The 20427-nt window shown below is 38.0% G+C and overlaps 1 protein-coding gene across 1 annotated transcript in view; it reads left to right on the top strand.

The window, feature by feature from the left end:
* Positions 1-20062, top strand: part of LOC128232005 (DNA-binding protein RFX6-like) — a 35964-nt gene extending 15902 nt beyond the window's left edge. Inside the window, exons 7-20 of the mRNA XM_052945330.1 lie at positions 1754-1861; positions 5875-5952; positions 7570-7683; positions 8029-8078; positions 8311-8470; positions 9433-9574; positions 12824-12918; positions 13347-13464; positions 13736-13855; positions 15406-15623; positions 15973-16126; positions 16324-16617; positions 18289-18501; positions 19376-20062. Of these exons, the coding sequence (XP_052801290.1) occupies positions 1754-1861; positions 5875-5952; positions 7570-7683; positions 8029-8078; positions 8311-8470; positions 9433-9574; positions 12824-12918; positions 13347-13464; positions 13736-13855; positions 15406-15623; positions 15973-16126; positions 16324-16617; positions 18289-18501; positions 19376-19512 (2001 nt within the window). The 3' untranslated portion in view covers positions 19513-20062. The remainder of the gene's footprint in view (positions 1-1753; positions 1862-5874; positions 5953-7569; positions 7684-8028; positions 8079-8310; positions 8471-9432; positions 9575-12823; positions 12919-13346; positions 13465-13735; positions 13856-15405; positions 15624-15972; positions 16127-16323; positions 16618-18288; positions 18502-19375) is intronic.
* Positions 20063-20427: the final 365 nt, after the last annotated feature.

Genomic DNA, 20427 nt, shown 5'->3' with positions numbered 1-20427 from the left:
TTTAAATTGTAAGCATGACACACCAAAATTTACTCAAGATTAAAACATTTAATCATGTAAGCACCCCTAATCACCTTTTAACATGTCTCGAACCAAATTCAGGATCATCATCCTCTAACGCCGAGTCATTACAGGGATAAGCCCCACACTCCTTCTCCCTTTGATGCGAAATTAATTCGCGTATTATAATTAAGTGATGGAGTTTGTAAAGGTTTACTTTGATTCAGGCATTTGTTTTAATTCTGTTTGACCACAAAACGGCAAGACGGCAAAATGGTACAAATGATGCTGTTTAAATAAATCCTGTAATCCTCTCCATCTTACATCTCTCCTTTCCCTTTCATCTTTGTATACATGATAATGTAATCAAAAGTGTGTCAAACATACTTGCTTACTTTCGATGTTACCCTGACGACGCGGTTGAACCTTTGGAATGCCCTGTCCATTAGAGAGGGGTTCTTCTTGCGACGGAAGCTGATTGGGTCTTAACTTAAGATATTGTGAACATGGGTTATGTTAATATCTCCTTTTTGTCCCCCAAAAAATGGTGCATGTTGGAAGAGGTGAAACTGTCTTTCTGAAGGGCCATGTTTTTAGAAGGCTTCAGAGATAACAAAACGGAAATGAAAAGGCAACATTGGTTTATTTGCTGTATTCTAATTACCAAAACAATGATAAGCGTTCCTTTGAATTGCAAACAAATAATAATGGAGTGCTTCCCTTCACAAATCCATGATTTGCACGCATTCTTTTAGTTGTACATAAGATGAAACGCAAATTAATTTGATTACAAGTTTAAAGTTCAGACCGAGTGTTAAGCTTTCCTTGAAGTGCTAAGATCGCTGTCTCATGTAAATGATACCATACTTTTAATTTCAAAAGCAAGAAAAGTACATATAAAATAACTGAGGTTGTCCCAAAGTGATTAGGAAATGTTTTATATCATCAACAGGATTAAAATTACGTTTCTCATATACATGTTTGGAGTACAAAAATCTAGACTATGGATCTTGTCATGTCTTCCTCTCATTGGTAGCGATTTGCATCTTCACTTTGAAGCTCTGTGTCTCATTTGTAATACCCTTATCAACTGCTTAGATAATTTACTTTTGTTTAGACAAGAGTTTGCCATTGTTATCGTCCAAGTATTCTTTGGTAAATGAATACAAACGCCTCTCTAGAAGAGCACCCATATCCCTATGTAGATGGATTTTTGTTAAATATAACAGAGATGAGAAAGTGTGCGCTGTTTGTTTGGAATTCCTTGATGTGGTTTGCCCCGAGCTTGCAAGATAGCAGAGAAAAACATAAACTCAGAAACTTGTACTGTTTTGCCACTCAGACTCCGTTGATGCAGTCGTGTTGACAATGCTTTCCAAAAAGATAAAATTGAAGTAGTAACACTTTTAAGATGCTGCATATTGTTTTGAAGTTTGCAATGCGCTTTTCCTTTTAGCTGAAAGGCGTATAACGTTTTGAAATTTAAAATTGGTTTGCCTTTCCATTATTGCAATTTCCTTTTTGCTTGTTTGCATGGCCGTATGTAATACTTCCATCAACCGACTCACTGCACAACACAAACACAGATGTTCTGCCTTGAAAATAACTTAAGATACTATCTGTTTGTAAATGAAAATTTGTATAATCATGCTAAATGCTACTGTTGACTTTATGCTTTGGATGTGGTAATCAAAACATACAAATGTGGCTGAAAAATTGCCTGCAAACCAACTTAAAACAAGGTTTATTTCAGGGTGGTTTTACCAGGAAGTACTCACTGAGCTCAAAGACGGGAACGCTTCTTCCTGAATTTCCTAACGCCGATTACCTCATACTTCCGGCCAGCATCCAAAGAGAAAAGGTATGTCTTGCAGGGGGTAATAAAGAATAAGACGTGCTGTTTGGAATTATATATATTTGGGGTCTGTCTGGGCGAATAGAGAAAAACAGGCCTTGTGGTCTATAAACTAGATGGAAACATTTTGTTTTTGGAAATACATAATAAGTGGGAGCGTGTTGTTTATGTGAATAAAGAATAGGGCGTGGCCTGTTGTTTTATGCTATAAAGAATATGTGGGAACAAGCTGTTTGAGGAATACAGACTAGGAGGTGGTATATGCTGTTTAAGAGATTGTTTGTTTTGAGAATTGAAATGTTTTGTAGAAAGTAGGTAGATGGTACCTGTAAGTCTACTTTGTACTAATGTGCATTATAAGTCTTGAGGAGTTTAAGCGTCGCATGTCCTTGGATGTGTTTTGTTAATTGTCGGTTTGGCATTGGCTTCTGCTCTTTGTGCCTTTATGTTCCTTTGCTGTGGGGTTTTTGCCTTGTGGTATTTGTGTCTTTACACATTATTGCAGTGAGGTTTTGCGTTCTGGTCTTTGTGTCTTTACCCTTTTCTGGTCTTTGTGTCTATAAACACACTTGCATTGACGGTTTGCCTTCTTATCTTTCTGTCTATATACACGCTTGTAGCGAGGTCTTGGCTTCTGGTCTTTGTGTCTACTGTATACAATCATGTTTCCAGTGTTTCCAGTGAGGATTTGGCTTCATTATACACGCTTGCAATGAGGATTTGATAATTGACTTGTTCAATCATATCCAATTAGTCAAATTAATCTTTTGAAATATAGTTAGCAAATTAATTAACATATGACTTATAGGTTCATAAGTATAAAATCCCTATTTCTGGCGACTTGATCTGTTTATTCTTGGTGGTATTACGAAAAGAATAATGCGCTTAACCATACGTTATTAAAAATCAACGTCATGCATGATAGTTATTCTATATTGTACATCAGAATATCATAATTATACATTTATCTAATGATCGATAAATACTAGCCAATACATGTTGAACGTTTATTCCATAATAAACCACGGAGTAAATAGATTCCGACCCAAACATGTTGATAACGATAATTTAATATTTTCATTTTTTTATTTTATACGTGTCTGTGTTTGTGACATAGAACGGGCCCCAATATCACAAATATATAAGTCAAATCTCTGTCATAGTCTCAACTCATTTTAACACATAAAAGCATAGTATGATACAAGGTTGTGTATGGTTTTACTGATAGAATGTGTTGATAGAAACTTTTCTTTAATATTTCGAAGTTTTCTTTCTAGAGAAAAAATATACTTGAGTAATTGTTAAAAATTAATTGTACTCAATTGCATTTTATGCTGTAGAATTTTTTTCTTTGAGACCTTGACCAAAGATTTGAATCAACATATTCAATGAGAGAAAGCGGTTTTAGAAATGTGTAAAACAAAAATGATTTTTTTAATAAATGTTGATGCATGTGATTAAATGAGTTGAGTCTGAGATTGCGATTTGTCCTAAGAACATTTGGGATATTAGTGCTGAGTGTTTTCCGTGTAGAAGCTCAAAGCCATGACTGTTCCATGTAGCCTCCATTGCATTTTTGCGACGCAGCAATGAAGTTGTTGCTTACCCATTCTCTTCACAATGACAATGCTGTGTTAAGAACTTTCTAGCTATGTTTTTTTTCGGTGATGTTAAAGCGTCCTCCATTTTTTCCCTCTAACAACAGTTTTACTAAATTCGAGAGTATTGCCGTAACCATTACTTATATTCGAAGATTTTATAAGGTGTGGTACACTTTTATTCTAGTAATTAATTCCACTATGCCTGCAAGATACTAATGGGAATGAAATATGTATTGGTAAAAGGAATGGTCTTTTAAATTCCAAATAGAGACACACTCCTAGAGTAATTAGGCACTTACACACAGCCGGTACTTTTACATGCCGGCGTTCGCCCAGAAACTCTCAGCACTCCGGAGTTCCATTTTTGTGTCGCGTTGTATCAATAAAAGTTGGTTAACGCAGATAATTATCTTATCGTATGATTGATAACCGCAGAGCTCGGAAAAAGAAAAGCAAATTAAGGTTTTGTTTTATGCATTCATTCTTGCGTCACATTAATATATTTCTTTAGGATGTGAAAAGGAGGGGTAACATATCAGACCAATCTAAGACAAAGAAGTGGTTAGCACACTCGCTTCTTACGTAGGCGAACCGGGTTCGATTCCCAGCCTGGACGCATGTGAGTTTGGTGTGTGGGCATTAAGTCGGACCGGTGGGTTTTTCTCCGGATATTCCGGTTTCTTCTGAACACAAGACCACACTTACATAAAACCTTACCAACGGGAATAAATAATATAATGCTGTAATAACTTCTTTCACAATCGTTGTAAAATATAAACAAGTTAGACCTAAACTAGGTCAAAGCTGTGGGGTTGGTCTCTGGTAGAGCATCAATTCTCATTACTGTTTTAATGAAGGAATAATGGCATTCATTTCATTAAACATCGCTGTTCTTGTTTTGATTTCTGGCATTTTCAATACTCGCTGTTGGTGATTTATATTTCTGATTACTGATAATTTAATGGAATCTAAAAAGCGGCCCACAAATTCATCGCAAACACGCCAAAATTAACTCACGAGTTTTAAGCCGGATTTGGAATTCAATTTCGAACTTGTTTTAACTAGCGCTGGTGTTAGTTTGGACATTTTTTTGTGATTTTGACTTATTCCACTATATTTGTATTTCCAGTCTCATTTTTCTGCCGTTGTTCAAAGGGTGGCCGTTTATGGTCCACCACTTCATTATGTCACGATCATTTATGTTCTGTTTGTTTACAGGGAGATTAATTATCTTTCGGAAGTCAACTGATTTAATCTCCCACAAACACAACAAATATTTGTATTTCAATAAGAAACTTCACCATCGAATAACCTGTCTGCAAATTTAATCTACTATTGATGTATGCGCACTGTCTTTTACAGATTTCAGATTTACACATCGTTTGGAGTACTAGAACAATTGTACCCGGGCTTTTCGCTATTGTCCTCCTTATCTTAAGCAAAATCATAAACCATGATGAATTTGTATTTTATACTATGAGGTTAGCCATAGTTTGAATGCGGGCGCTGTCAGTCAGGCCTAGACTTGACGCTCGCGGTCCGCGCTTATCACGACCACGGACGGCCTTATCTGGGCGGCCTCATTGCCGCTCCCCCTCCGCTATTTCCCATTGTTGAAACTGCGACAGGTGTCTCCATTTAATTGCCTTATTGATCACTGTCCATTTTGCTGGAACAATTTGTTTGCAGACCCATGCCCGCTTTTGACGCTGAAATGATATAAATGGCCTGCTGTATGTCGCGTTCCCACTGGTTCTTAAAGAAAACAGATATTGGCTGTCATTTGCTCTTGTCATTATAGTTTTTTCTAGCACATATAAATATGAAATTAAGCTTGAATGGTTAAAGGTACGTCAGTAATAATCCAGATATTCGTGTTAGTGGCCACAACAGTCTCATTAGTAAAGACAAACTTATTAATGTTATCTTAAGTAAATCTTCGGGATTGGCTTGTTAATTTTATTATTCTTCGTGATAAATTTTTTCTACGCATTTTTGTGACATGATTATCAACAAACAAAGATGGCTCATAAATGTGTTGTTTGTTTTTTTTCTCTCATCTTTTTATAACTTTTAAGGGATTTATGTGGGCAAATCTCTGTTCCCTTAATATTTTTTTTAACTTTCTTTTCTTAAAATATACTGGGCATATCTTTAATGTTTGCAAAATATATTTCCAACATTTTAAGCTTTTTTGAAGCGTCATTTATATATTATTGGTCATATCAATTTAAACGTGAAATACAAAATAAAAGGTCTTGGAACATTTTCACCGCTATGCCACCTCGAGGTTACTGAAATAGTATCATCAAACTACACCTCTGAACTACAAACGGCCTTTGTCAAAGATTTCCTTTGGCATATGTTCCTTTAATCTTCATGTACAAATTTAACGTTTGTTTGTCCGTCTGTCTGCAGGTGGAAACGTTCATCATGATGTACAAGACCCACTGCCAGTGTATCCTGGACACCGCCATCAACGCAAACTTCGACGAGGTAACCAGTTTATGTTCAAATACATTAAATTAATCTATATTCACGAACTGTAAACCAGTCTATAGACACATTCGATTGGTAACAAATACATTTAGGGTTGGTTAAGGTTCTGTTAAATAAAATTGTCCGATATTATTGACATTGCTTATCAATGCTTGTCATTGAGAATATCATTGATAATTCCACAAAATGGTTTTATTAGTTTTCTAGTCCCTTGAAAACATTAACTATTCACTCGTACTTGTTCTTTAAAGAGAACCAAGCTGAAGGCGATATCAGGGGTGTTTAGCTTCACCCAAACTGCCAATGATCAGTCTCAATTAAACCGAGAATGATTTCATACTTGCGTTTTATGTTTTCGAAGGCAAAACTATAGGATAGCATTTTCAGAATACTTTCTTCAATATTTAGGTGTCATGTTAATATTTGTGTTCATGTTATTCATGTCAGAATTTCTATTCATTACGCGAAAAAATAGAGATTATTCTAAATATAAGCGTCGATCGTGATAAAACAGTTTTCAGCTTATAAGTCATTGCAATGTTAATATTCTTTTAAACATCTTTGTAGGAGGCGAAGCAAGAAGCTCAATTGTTCATAAATTAATTATCTTCCCCATTTCCCTGCCAGTATTTACTTTTCAGAAGAACAAATGCGCACAAGTCAAGGATTATCACAATTTGTTAGGAAAATATTGGCTTAGATTCGTCTTAATGATTATTTTGTATGATTTATTAGAAAACATGTCTTATCAGGGATTCGAATGAGCTAGATGAAAATTTTCTATGCAAGGTATGTAGTACCGCAAAAGGCCCATGTTTGAACAGTGGAATAAATTGCACACGCGCTGCCCAGTTTTTAATTTATTCTGTAAAACATTAAAAAGGCTAAAAGTCAAATGTTATCAAATTATGGTAGTAGTTTTAATCCTATATAGCAACTGTAGTTGATGGGAAACATTTTAAAAGAAATCTGAATAGATACAGACAGGTCTGCTTCCGAGCTGGCACGCGTAGTCATGACAACAAATATCATTGGGCCTTTCTTTATTTCAACTGCTGTACAGATATGCTGATAAAGTTTTACAAATAAATATTTTTTGCCACCCAGATATTCCGAATTGAATCAAAACTTATAAGATCAGAGTCTTAATTTACTGAATCACTGTATACAAATATTCATGATCGCCAATTAAATTTGTTTTTATTTCAATGGTTTTGCAACATATTGAACAAAGCAGAAGGGGGACATGCCGCACCAAACTCTCCATGGGTGAACCCACTGTATATCTTTTGATATGCCAACATGATCAATATGCTAAATTCCAGTTAATACGCATCTTCCCATCATATTACGTACATGTATTCCACGGAATTACACTTGTACTGTATCGGTATATTCTGTATGCAACTTACCTCCCCAGATCTCAGATCCAGAATTACTTGCTGCATTTCTGGCATCCGAGTGTACATGTATTTTATCGGTATATTCTGTATGCTACTAAACTCCCCTTATCTCAGATCCAGAATTACTTGCTGCATGTTTAGCAGGGCCTATCCGAGTATACATGTATTTTATCGGTATATTCTGTATGCGACTAAACTCCCCGTATTTCAGATCCAGAATTTCTTGCTGCATTTCTGGCAGGGCCTGCCTGAGCACCTGCTGCCGCTCGTGGATCAGGAAATCATCGTGGACCTCATCTGTGTCTGCGATTCCATTCTATATAAGGTACAATTTGATTTATGTGATTGGAACATAAAATATTGCACTGAATGAATTACTGTTATTAAATATATTGTATGTTTGACAGATTCTTAATAAATTTACTTACACTAATATCAATTAATATAAGTACTTCTCTGTCATTGATCTGTATTCGTTGAAAACCATTTTAAGCACGCTTTTCATTAATACTCTATTGGACAAGAAATTGAATGCTTTGATTAAAGTGCATACAAACGAATTGATACGTGACGAATGTAAATATGAAGTGTGCTATGTTATAGTTTATTTAGAAATAGATATTTTATATACACTATGGAAAAAATAAACATAATTGAACGTTTATGTCAGGTGCTGACTGAAGTGCTTATTCCGGCTACCATGCAAGAGATGCCGGAAACGTATGTCGTCTGATCTCATGAAAATCAGTTTTTATTTGTAGTGATCATTTCGTGAAATTGTTTGCATATTTAGTGTCGAACAGATTAACAATACACACACATTTGGCAATAAGTATCTTATATGCTCATTTATACCGATGTTGTTGTTTTTTAAGATAGTTAGTTTATTTTAATTTTCTTATTATATCCAGAATATACGTTATTGTCATTACCAAGTTTGCTCCCTTCCCAGGTTGCTTTGCGACATCCGAAACTTTGCCCGCCACTGGGAGAACTGGGTGGCCACCGCCCTTGACAACCTGCCGGACACCCTAGCCACGAACAAACTTCCGGTCGCCAGGCGCTTTGCCTCCGCCCTCAAACGCCAGACCTCCTTCCTCCATCTTGCTCAAGTAGGCTCTTGAAATTGATTCTTACTTGTACATTGTTAGTTGCAATAAGAGTTGTGGTCTTTTACGATATACCAGAAAAAATGGCATTTTACAGTTATAAGCGAACATCTATAATACCTGGAAAATAACATTAAAGTTGTCTATCAAAATCAGTGATACGTTTTCTCAAATAATACCATTTCAATTTACATAAAAATGAAGCTTCATATAGATTCGTTTTATAATAAAATGTAAAATATATAATTCAGTCAATGTATTTGATCAGCAACATATGAACGGTATTAGATGGTATACATTCAGATTAATAATTGTATTAATTGGTACTTGTTACTGGCAAATGTGTGCACTCAAATAAACCGATATAAATATACTATAATCTAAGCCATTCTAGGTTTTCTTGTTGTTGATGACAAGATAACGTGATGCATTGTCTTTCCCTTTTTTTGTTTTTACAGTAATATGGTTAAGCACCTAGACACTTTTACTTAGCTATAGTAGGCTCTTATTTAAAACCACTACATACACATGTATAAGAAACATACATTTTGAGTGATAAACCATTAACTGCTTACAAAATAATACATTTATTGAAAATATTAATTACTAATAACAAGATTGTAGCCGGGTATTTAAAAGCTGAAAACGCAATAATATTTAATGTGTGGTGAGTGCTAAAAGATTTACTGTAATCTACTATCGTCTCATAAGGTAGAAATACCGTGTTTTCTGCACGTTTATTTCAGATTAAACTCGGTATCCTTTATAAGAACTATTGTTTTCGACATGTATTCATCCGTTTTGGTATTTTAAAACAATTGTATTAATTGTGGTAAATCTTATTTTGGAGTAAGAGTGCATCTTTAAATACTAATTTCAGTTTTTCGCCTTTTCTTTTTTTGCCCCGTAAATGCACTATGGCAGCAATTTACCACCATAGACACTCAAATTTGTTTTAATTGCAGACGGCCCGTCCCGTTCTGTACGACGCTCAGCTCGTGAACCAGATGATTAGTGACGTCGACAGAATTGATCTGACGTCAATAGGAACGCACGCGCTAAACGCCAACAATGACGGCGACCAAGACATTGAACTCAACGCTGAGCGTAAGTGATCGGATAAAATGTTACTGTCACATAATCTTACGTTCCTGTCTCTTTCATGTCTGTTTGTATTGAGATATTCCACCCATAATTTACATGCCTTCTTTTTATCACGAGTCAACGGATGATTTCTAAGTGTATTGGTCGAAATGTCAGGTTTTGACGTCTGAATGACGTCATATGACAATTGTCCTATAATTTGGATGGGTTTTACTCGCTGATTACTTACGTGTTAATAAAACTACAAAACTAACAGTTTTTCACAATATTCGCGGGGTTTGTAGCTTTTTTCCAAATGGAAATCGAGCATCAAAGATGTGTGTCCACTTTTCTAGACCTAATCGTTTGGTTGTAATATCCTCAGATCATGTACGAGACGTCTTCTTTCTCTACTTTAAACATGCATTCAAAGGATTCTGAACAAGTTACATAACTATATGTTACCTGTTTATATATGCTGCATCAAAGTTGAACTTATAAATGGATTGCAAAAATTCTAATATGTCTGGTTCATTTTAAGAATTTCAAAGAAATATTTGTTCATAAATATAAGTAAAAAATAAGATAAGCAGTTGCATTCATGATAACACAAAGTAATACGTACCTTTTTTAAATAATGAAAATTATCTCAAGAAAGTCACGAAATAGACACTAAAATATTTTAAACTGTCATAACTTGCTTATTCTTGGCCCTTTGTGGCCATTCGTGTTCAAATTACGTTTGGTATATGGAGTATCAATGTTTTAATAGGTACTGTGTATGTTGCTGGAAATTGCAGTTTTGTCAGGAAACGGAAATAAGTCATTACCAAGTGTTTTAATCACGAATATTACTGTAACATCGATTACAAGGAGGGAATTACACCGCGCACTCGAAACAAATGGTCGATTGACGTCAGGAAATCATGAGTTTCTAAGATAGCAGCGACCATGCCGGGTTTGCAGGCATGTTTCCTTACCACATACTTACAAATACGTAAGACTGATTCACATGTTTTACTTCTGGCTTGTGACATTCTGAAATAGTGCCAACGATGGTCATTCATGTAATATCAAAGCTAAAGCTAAGTTTATTTTGGCAAAAAAGTGTCCCTTTGTTTCAAGAAGGCAAAACAAATAACAGAAGGATTATTCATTTATTCAGCTGATACACTTCTGGCTTAGTGATTTTGTTTAACATAGTGAAAATATTTTTTCTATTCAAAATTAAATTTTAATTTAAACTAAAAACATTAAAATAAGCAAAGAAAAGATCGAAATAATAAAGGAATACGAATACATTTTGATAAAAAAAGAGGGCATTCAAAATATTTGTTGTTGAAATTTCGAAAATCTTCACTAAGTTGAATACTGCGCTGGTTTGTGACGTCACGACATGTGTCACAATTACAGTGATGTAAGAATGAAGAACTAGATATGGGTTTTTAAACTGGTGTCCATCACTGGTTTTTGTTCAATTTTTGGGCAATAAAAACAGCACTGATGCACCTTTCGGACCTAGTTTTCAGACACGCGTTGTCACCCATCCTTCGTTATGACCGACACATCTTTCATAAATGAATTTCTTAGATACCTTACTATGATTATACAATGGTGTACTTTTTATGAACCATAATTGAATAGGATTATAACTTCATATGAATTCATTCATTGATAAGGACATGTAAATATTCAAATCACAAAGGAAATGTACATATGACAGTTTCTAGCAAACAAAGTAATGTGTCTTCTTTGATCTTGGTAGCTACACAATCATGTTTAGGATGGGACAAAGTCGACGGTGTTCTTCGATTATTGAGAATGTATTTGTCCATGAATAGTTTTGAAATGACAGTCCCTAGTGGTCAAATGCTATGGCATGAATAAACAAAACATCGAAACATCTTGTCTCCTCAAATGAAATCTCAAAATCAGACCGTTTTCACAAGACATAATGTCATCCATTTCTAATAATGGTAATGGTTTTCATCTCCCGTTGTTCCTGAGGGCGATACACTGAACTCCAGCCTTGTTAACATTAGTTCTGTCGTAGGTTATTATATTTAGAGCCTGTGGCAGGATCATGGGTGGTCGTTTCCAAGACGATCGCTATATATAGAAACATATAATGGTTATGTTGTGGATTATAATATTTAGAGCGCGTGGCAGGGTTATAATAACACCATCATGGGTTGTCGTTTCCAAGACGATCCCTAAATATAGAAAAAAATATATTTGTTCTGTTGTAGATTCTTATATTTAGCGCATGTGGTAAGGTAAAAATAACACGATGACGCTTTGTCTTTGATAAAATATCCCTTAATAAAGGAAAACTGTGTGAAATGACAAGATATAATACCATTCCCATGATCATCCTACTGTCCATCTTGTTGAAGGTATACAATTATACAATGAAGATTACAGGGACAAGCTCAGTTGTCAATGATTCAAATATAAACCCTCTTTAGAGACACAAGGTAAATACCCAAACGACACTAAAGGGGGGGGGGGACACAAAATTACCCCAAACAGACCCAAATAGGTATATCACACCATGAGGGGAATACCGCGTTGGAACGGTCAGTGAAACACGAGTTTACTGGGTCACGAATTCACTGGTAGTACACTTGTCAACATGAGTTGGCTTCATAAACTAGTATACCTTTGAAAATCTCCATTTTCTATGGTGTGTTGTACCATAGCCTGTATACTGAAAGTTATGGCATGCTGTACAGTTATTGTCTGATATATTTACACGTTCTACCTTGTTTATGTTTTTTATTTAAATATCGGTGTTTCCATTTCCCCGGTGGACCACTCTGCCGTACTGCAGTCTATATTGTCGTAGTGTTAGTTTTTTGCTATCTCTGTTCTTCTATTTTGTTATGTTGCGTCTATTTTCCGACTAATGTTTCCTTTGCAGTCTGTGTTCACTTTTCCGTTATGTTGCGTCCCTATTTCCGACCATGTTATCATGTTGCAGTCTGTATTCTGCTTTTCCGTTATGTTGCGTTTCTATTTCTGACCATGTTATCATGTTGCAGTCTGTATTCTGCTTTTCCGTTATGTTGCGTTCCTATTTTCGACGCTGTTATTCTGTTGCAGTCTGTATTCTGCTTTATCGTTATGTTCCGTCACTATTTCCGACCATGTTATCATGTTGCAGTCAGTCTGTATTCTTCTTTTCCGTTAAGTTGCGTCCCTTTTTCCAATCATGCTATCTTGTTGAAGTCTGTATTCTGTTATTAATTATGTTTTGTTATCATGTTACAGTGCTACGCGAGTTCAAGGAGCTGTTACGGAAGCAGGCCACGGTGGAAGCGTTCACGGAGTGGCTAGACCAGGTCGTCGAACAAAAAATCATCAAGGTATGCCTTGACGCTGAGAATGGTATACAATGTAGTAGCATTCCGCCTCTGTTTCCATAGGTTGTGGGTCTGATCCTTGCCTGGAACATTTTCAAAGAGTGTTGGCTTCTCTAACCAGGATACAGACACGAACGTGATTAGATAAGCTTTTCGTCCAACTGAAGCTAAAGTTAATTAGTATAATCTAAACAAAAGCAAGCTTAAATGCTTCATCCGTGCTGTGTAATGTTTCACTGTCGCTGTTTCCATTGGTTTCATGTTCAAGCTCATAAGAAGAGCAACATTTACATCCATTGTAACTTATTACTTAACTTGAATTTTACATGTTTTAAAATTTATTTGAAAACAGTACCAAATTGTAAATATTGAAGTATGCGAATATGACCATTATGTGCGTAAATATAAATCGTTATTTTTTTTGATTGCAGCCCAGTAAACAGAATGGACGGTCGTTTAAGAAGAGGGCCCAAGACTTTCTTCTCAAGTGGTCATTCTTTGGTGCGAGAGTCATGCATAATCTTACACTCAACAATGCTCAATGTTTTGGTAAGAAAACCTTGTCATTCGACAGGGACACAACTTCTTTTTTAATATGTCAAGTGGCTGTTAAATTGTTTTCAAAAATCCGCAAAAGAAACAAATATAATATGAACAATAACTCAAAATTAATAACCGGGCTGCATAAATACCTTGACGCATTACTTAAACTTAACAGTAATATTATGCTATATTAATGTTAACTATTTTGCCAATTTTAATTTTGAAAAAAGGCAGTGGATGACCAAATCTTGACCATTGTATATTGATGATATTTCAGCGTCGTTCCACGTGATCCGGATGTTACTGGATGAGTACATCCTGTTGGCGGTAGAAGGACAGCTACACAACGAGCAGGAGACAGAGGTCCAGACACTACTGGACAAGCACACTAAAGCAGGTATGTTCGTCTCTCCTCATCTAACCCCAAACAAACAGCTCAGCGCCCTAAAATAAATATACAGTATGTACATCCTGTTGGCGGTAGAGAACCAGTTGCATAACGAGGAGACAGAGGACCAGACACTACTGGACAGGCACACTAAAGTAGGTTCGTTCGGCCTTCCCCTCGAAACAGGCACACACAACCCCATATCCCCTCACACACATATATACAGTATGTACATCATGTTGGCGGTGGAGAGCCAGTTGCATAACGAGAAGGAGACAGAGGTTCAGACACTACTGGACAAGCACACTAAAGCAGGTATGTTCGTCTCTCCTCATCTAACCCCAAACAAACAGCTCAGCGCCCTAAAATAAATATACAGTATGTACATCCTGTTGGCGGTAGAGAGCCAGTTGCATAACGAGGAGACAGAGGACCAGACACTACTGGACAGGCACACTAAAGTAGGTTCGTTCGGCCCTCCCCTCGAAACAGGCACACACAGCCCCATATCCCCTCACACACATATATACAGTATGTACATCATGTTGGCGGTGGAGAGCCAGTTGCATAACGAGAAGGAGACAGAGGTTCAGACACTACTGGACAAGCACACTAAAGCAGGTATGTTCGTCTCTCCTCATCTAACCCCAAACAAACAGCTCAGCGCCCTAAAATAAATATACAGTATGTACATCCTGTTGGCGGTAGAGAGCCAGTTGCATAACGAGGAGACAGAGGACCAGACACTACTGGACAGGCACACTAAAGTAGGTTCGTTCGGCCCTCCCCTCGAAACAGGCACACACAGCCCCATATCCCCTCACACACATATATACAGTATGTACATCATGTTGGCGGTGGAGAGCCAGTTGCATAACGAGAAGGAGACAGAGGTTCAGACACTACTGGACAAGCACTCCAAAGCAGGCATGTTCGTCCACCACCCCCCACCCCCGAAACGGGCACACACAGCCCCATGCCCCTTCACACACATATATACATTCTCTACATCTTGTTGGCGTTGGAGATCCTGTTGCCTAACAAGAAGGACCGAAGGACCAGACGCTTAACGCCCAACACATGGAAACAGGTAAATTCGTCCCCTATCCAACCCAGACGAGTACATGTACATGCAATATGCTGTATGTGCCTTTTGCCCAAAGGATTTGGTGTACAAAACCTCCTCGACAAGCACACAGAAAGGGGTATATCTAGAACCCACTTCCCACACATTTCCACTACCAATTCCCCTCTAACACATCGAACTAAACCCTAACAGAAACACATGATAGTGTATGACACTAGACGCTCGAAATAGGGACAAACGGACAAGCGCAATAATCACACATCCCTCACGTGTGAACATGGCCATCGGGTACTGACTTTATTTGTGTGCCTTTTGGCTCGAAGCCGACTGTGAAGACTTTGTCAAAAGTTCCATAATGCCATTTCCTATCGTTCTCATGCGTGTGTTATTTTGACACATGCACATCAACATCATGTGTTTGCCGTTTGTAAACACACTTTGCATCTAATCAACAATATGTTTTATGTTGTAGACGAGGCGGGTTCAAGGCCGCCCTTGGACACCACACCGAGCACATGCTTCGTGGCAAACCGCGTCTCCAAGAACGTAACGCCGGACGTTAAAAAGGAGAACTACATCACGAGTCACCTGAGTAACGGCGCGTTCAGCCAGTTTCCGGCGATCGTCGGAGACAGGGACGGATACCCGAATCCGCTCCGCTCTATCAGTGACCTTGTCGTCAGAGAGCAGGTCGGTGAAGTCTTTTACAATCATTTTATCTTGAAAAAAAAACATGATGTCAAAACGCAAACTATCAATACACATTAACTCTAATTGCTTTCCCATTTGTATGGACTTGTCAAGAATGTAAAGCGAAATTTCTCTTTGGAAATACAGAGTATATCTATGTATACCACTAAATGACAAATAAATACTTGAATCTAATGTGGCAAAAGTAACAAAACATATACCCAGATTAAACAGATTGAGTGACTTATATCTGTAAAAGTTTCTTATCGAATATAAACGTGTAATAACACCAGCCCATCTATACATATTTACACTAAATTAACTTGTAATTTCCCTCTTATTTCACCAGATGGGTTCGCACATGTTAACCCCGCCCATCTCGCCTGCGATCTCCAACATCGCGATGCCCAACCCGACCCGGGGGTCGGTCATCAACCCCGGGCCCCTCTTCAACCCCGTGTCATCACAGTCATCATATATGCAATCATCGTTTACCTACATGCGTATGTATACAATGTTGACATTTGCATCTTATTGTTATTAAAATTCAATAAAATTAAACAAATGCGTGTAGCACTGTGAAATTTATATAATTATTTTAAATCTGTTAACTTACAAAAAATCGCAGTAGCCAAAAGGAGATATCGATTATTGTTTGGTCATCTGTTTACACATTTTAAATATCATATCCAAATTTCAGCTCAGGATCTGAGCGCAGTGGCACCGTCACCCTGGGGTAGCGCCGGCAGCGCTTTCCGGAACCCCTATCAGCCAGGGGGCGGGTTCTACTCTATGAAAAACGACTTCGACAATTACCACTACTCAGACACCACCGCCGATTCCTTCTATAATACTTTTCCGTCGTTCTCCGTGCTACAGCCACCCCAGGCCCCTAGTTACCAACAAAATACCGTTCAGCAAACAGGATCCGCGTTCAATATAGTTCCTAGCAATAATGGATTCTCCAGCAATCAGCCGACCTTTCCCCCGCAGGGTGAGACAGTTTTGCTACTTGTAAATGAGTCTAATGTACCAGGGTTATTACCGATCCACCTAGAAATGTTTGTGGAACAACATGCCCATATCGCGGCTATGCAAATAGATTCCATGTTTTCATGTCATTGACTTCACTTTACAATCAGTTGGCACATGGAGATGAATGAAGTCTCAGACTGTTGTAATGTAGTTTCAGACAACACTTGGTGAACAATAAGTTTTGCAATTATTTCTTATGACCAAGACAATTATATGTGTATATGTTTAGGTGATGGTTTTAGTAGCGAGTTTGGAGTATTATACGCTATACCCACAAACAAAAGAACAACACAGAGTTCATTATGCAGCCATCCAACCATACAAGTACAGTGACATGTATACCTGCTAGGTTATGTGCAGCGTTAAAGTTGACAGTTCCTCGTACAGATCTGTGTGTGTGGCAATGACATGTATACCTGCTAGGTTATGTGCAGCGTTAAAGTTGACAGTTCCTCGTACAGATCTGTGTGTGTGGCAATGACATGTATACCTGCTAGGTTATGTGCAGCGTTAAAGTTGACAGTTCCTCGTACAGATCTGTGTGTGTACAATGACATGTATACCTGCTAGGTTATGTGCAGCGTTAAAGTCGACAGTTCCTCGTACAGATCTGTGTGTGTGGCAATGACATGTATACCTGCTAGGTTATGTGCAGCGTTAAAGTTGACAGTTCCTCGTACAGATCTGTGTGTGTGGCAATGACATGTATACCTGCTAGGTTATGTGCAGCGTTAAAGTTGACAGTTCCTCGTACAGATCTGTGTGTGTGGCAATGACATGTATACCTGCTAGGTTATGTACAGCGTTAAAGTTGACAGTTCCTCGTACAGATCTGTGTGTGTGGCAATGACATGTATACCTGCTAGGTAATGTGCAGCTTAAAGTCGACAGTTCCTCGTACAGATCTGTGTGTGTGGCAATGACATGTATACCTGCTAGGTTATGTGCAGCGTTAAAGTCGACAGTTCCTCGTACAGATCTGTGTGTGTGGCAATGACATGTATACCTGCTAGGTTATGTACAGCGTTAAAGTTGACAGTTCCTCGTACAGATCTGTGTGTGTGGCAATGACATGTATACCTGCTAGGTTATGTGCAGCGTTAAAGTTGACAGTTCCTCGTACAGATCTGTGTGTGTGACAATGACATGTATACCTGCTAGGTTATGTGCAGCGTTAAAGTCGACAGTTCCTCGTACAGATCTGTGTGTGTGGCTTTTGATTGTAGTTTCAAAGCTCAGGTTCAAATAAGAACCAATTTATTTATACATGTATAAATAAACTCAAAATTTGCCCAATCTATTTAAAATCAAATCCAAACTATACACTCGCGTAAGCTAGTAAAATTGTATCGATTGTCCTTGGCGTACTCGCTTCTTACCAAGGCGACCTTGGTTCGATTCCCGGCATTATCGCATACGAGTTTGGTTGGTGGTCACCAAGCCGGACATGTGGGTTTTCTCCAGGTTGTCCGATTTCCCTCACAACTCAAGACCACTCTCTCGCTCGAAATCGTGTCATTGAGGGTCACTTAGTAAAGGTTAATATAATTTTCTTCACAATCGCTGTTAACTAAGTAAGATCGGGTATATTAGTTAGCTTGATTATATTCCCCATCCCCTGTATTTGCAGACTTCGGGTTCACCAGTGGCGGGTTTGGCCACCATCAGAAGCCCCTAGCTGAATATGTACCCGTCATCCAGCCGCGCCCCCAGCTGACCCAGTACCCGGGCGAATACACCGGAAACGATCCCCTGCAGCTGCTCGACAAACCCCGCGGCGTCAAGGAACACCTTGGCCTGTATAACACTAGCCCCGCCAGCTGTCACAGTCCTCGGAATCATGGTGTGTAGTTCGCAAACAATGGCGCTTTTAAGTGGCTAACACATTGTGCATCTATATACTTACACCGAAATAATGTTAATAGCTGAAAATCGTTGTCTGTGGCGGTGATCTCGTCAAGGGACGTCACTGCGTAGAGAATTAGGCCATCACGATTAAAAAAGTTGGACTAAGTCTTGCTGTAGTCTTTTTCTCCAAATGATGAGTAAGCATCAGCCCACCTCCCCTCCTCACTCCTCCCAATCCTCACACGATGCTCCATTATTCGTTCTATAGCATATAAACTTTAAAGTGTTTTGAAAAAAAATAACGATTTGAAAAGATCTCAGTACAAGTCAGTCACCTGAATTGAGCGATCTAATAATGTCAAGGTAGAGATAGTTTTATATAATATATTCTTATGAAACAAATTACGATAAAAAAATGAACGTACTTGTGTTAATAATTATTAATTGTATTCAATATATTCCCGGTTAAAGATGATTTGTATGAAGAATATATTGTTCCCACAAAAAATAATGTCTGCCATTTAAGTCGTGCCCACAGGCTCTCCTTTGTTTCGGAAACTGAATATGTTGTTGTTGTGTTTTTTGTTATCATAACCGTTGCTCATAAAACCTTTCTAACATTGTGTGGTCCGGCTTTTTTAAATTTTTCAAAAGCATTGAACTCTATATTTGCGTTTCTTCTGGAATAGAATGGGAACGAACCCTATGAAAAAACTAAAGAACGCCTCGCCACAGCGATGTTAGAGACTAAATAGACTCCAGCTAAATCCAGCTGTTTCCAAGAAATCCTTTATTCCAGTACTGCTATAAAACCTTCTTTTTTATTCTATAGCCCGTCCATAATTTCATGAACTACACATGTATTTCAGACATGGGGCCAGACGACATTCTGAACATCGCAATGACGGGGATGTTGTCCGTTGAACATGACCTTCACGGGGGATTTAACGACCCCGGGCCTCTCCCATCCATCAACACAGTCTTCGACGCAAAAAACATGTACTAGACACTGCCTCGGTGCACACTAGCGGGCCTTTCGCATACATCAACACAGTCATCGACGCCAAAAATATGTAATAGGCCGCCTAGGTACCCCCGACACCGTGCCTCTCCCATCCACCAACACAGTCTTCGATGACAAAAACATGTACTAGACCACCATGACTCGGTGCCCTCCCAACACTATACTACGGCGAGTTATGCGGCTCGTCGCCGAACCAACAATTATTATTAAATGATTGTCATCAGTGAGGCCCGTCGTAACACCGGTAGTCGTTGCTTAAGGCGGATGTTTAACTTATTTACTGCCAGTGAGCCCCATTCGGCGAGCACTTCTCGGTATATCTATGAGCAGTGTTGATTTATATGCATGCCTTGTGGTGGAGAAATGATGATCCGAAAAAAAACCTATTGATTTGCATTTTTCGGGAAGAGAGTCATTGTCATAATCTCCATGAATTTTTGAAGACATATATTTGCATGTACAGCTTATGATTCAAGTGAATTATTTCCCCACATATTTCAGACATACTTGAATGTCTCACGTGCAAAGACTAAAAAATGGATGATCTTCGCATTTTTCTTCAAAACTAGTTCTGAAAATACAATATATATATATATATATATATATATATACAGAAGTACATACACACGGACAAATGATTCGTGTAGTTGCAATTCAATAGGATTTATTCCCATAAACACTTCTAAAAGTGGTTTGTGATAAATAAATACAGTGTAATGATGGGTATCATGTATGCCCTAGCATGTATTAAATGAAATAAAGGTGATTGTCAGAGAATTATGTGGGTTTGTCCGACGTGTGGACAAAGAAATAAGTGGGTTTGTCCGACGTGTGGACAAAGAAATGAGTGGTTTTGTCCGACGTAAGGCCAAAGAAATGTGTAGGTTTGTCCGACAT

The sequence above is a fragment of the Mya arenaria genome, chromosome 4, assembly GCF_026914265.1.
Source record: "Mya arenaria isolate MELC-2E11 chromosome 4, ASM2691426v1".
NCBI classification, from domain to species: Eukaryota; Metazoa; Mollusca; class Bivalvia; order Myida; family Myidae; genus Mya; species Mya arenaria.
The sequence above is the reverse complement of the archived record's forward strand: the minus strand, read 5'-3'. Positions and strand labels throughout refer to the sequence as shown.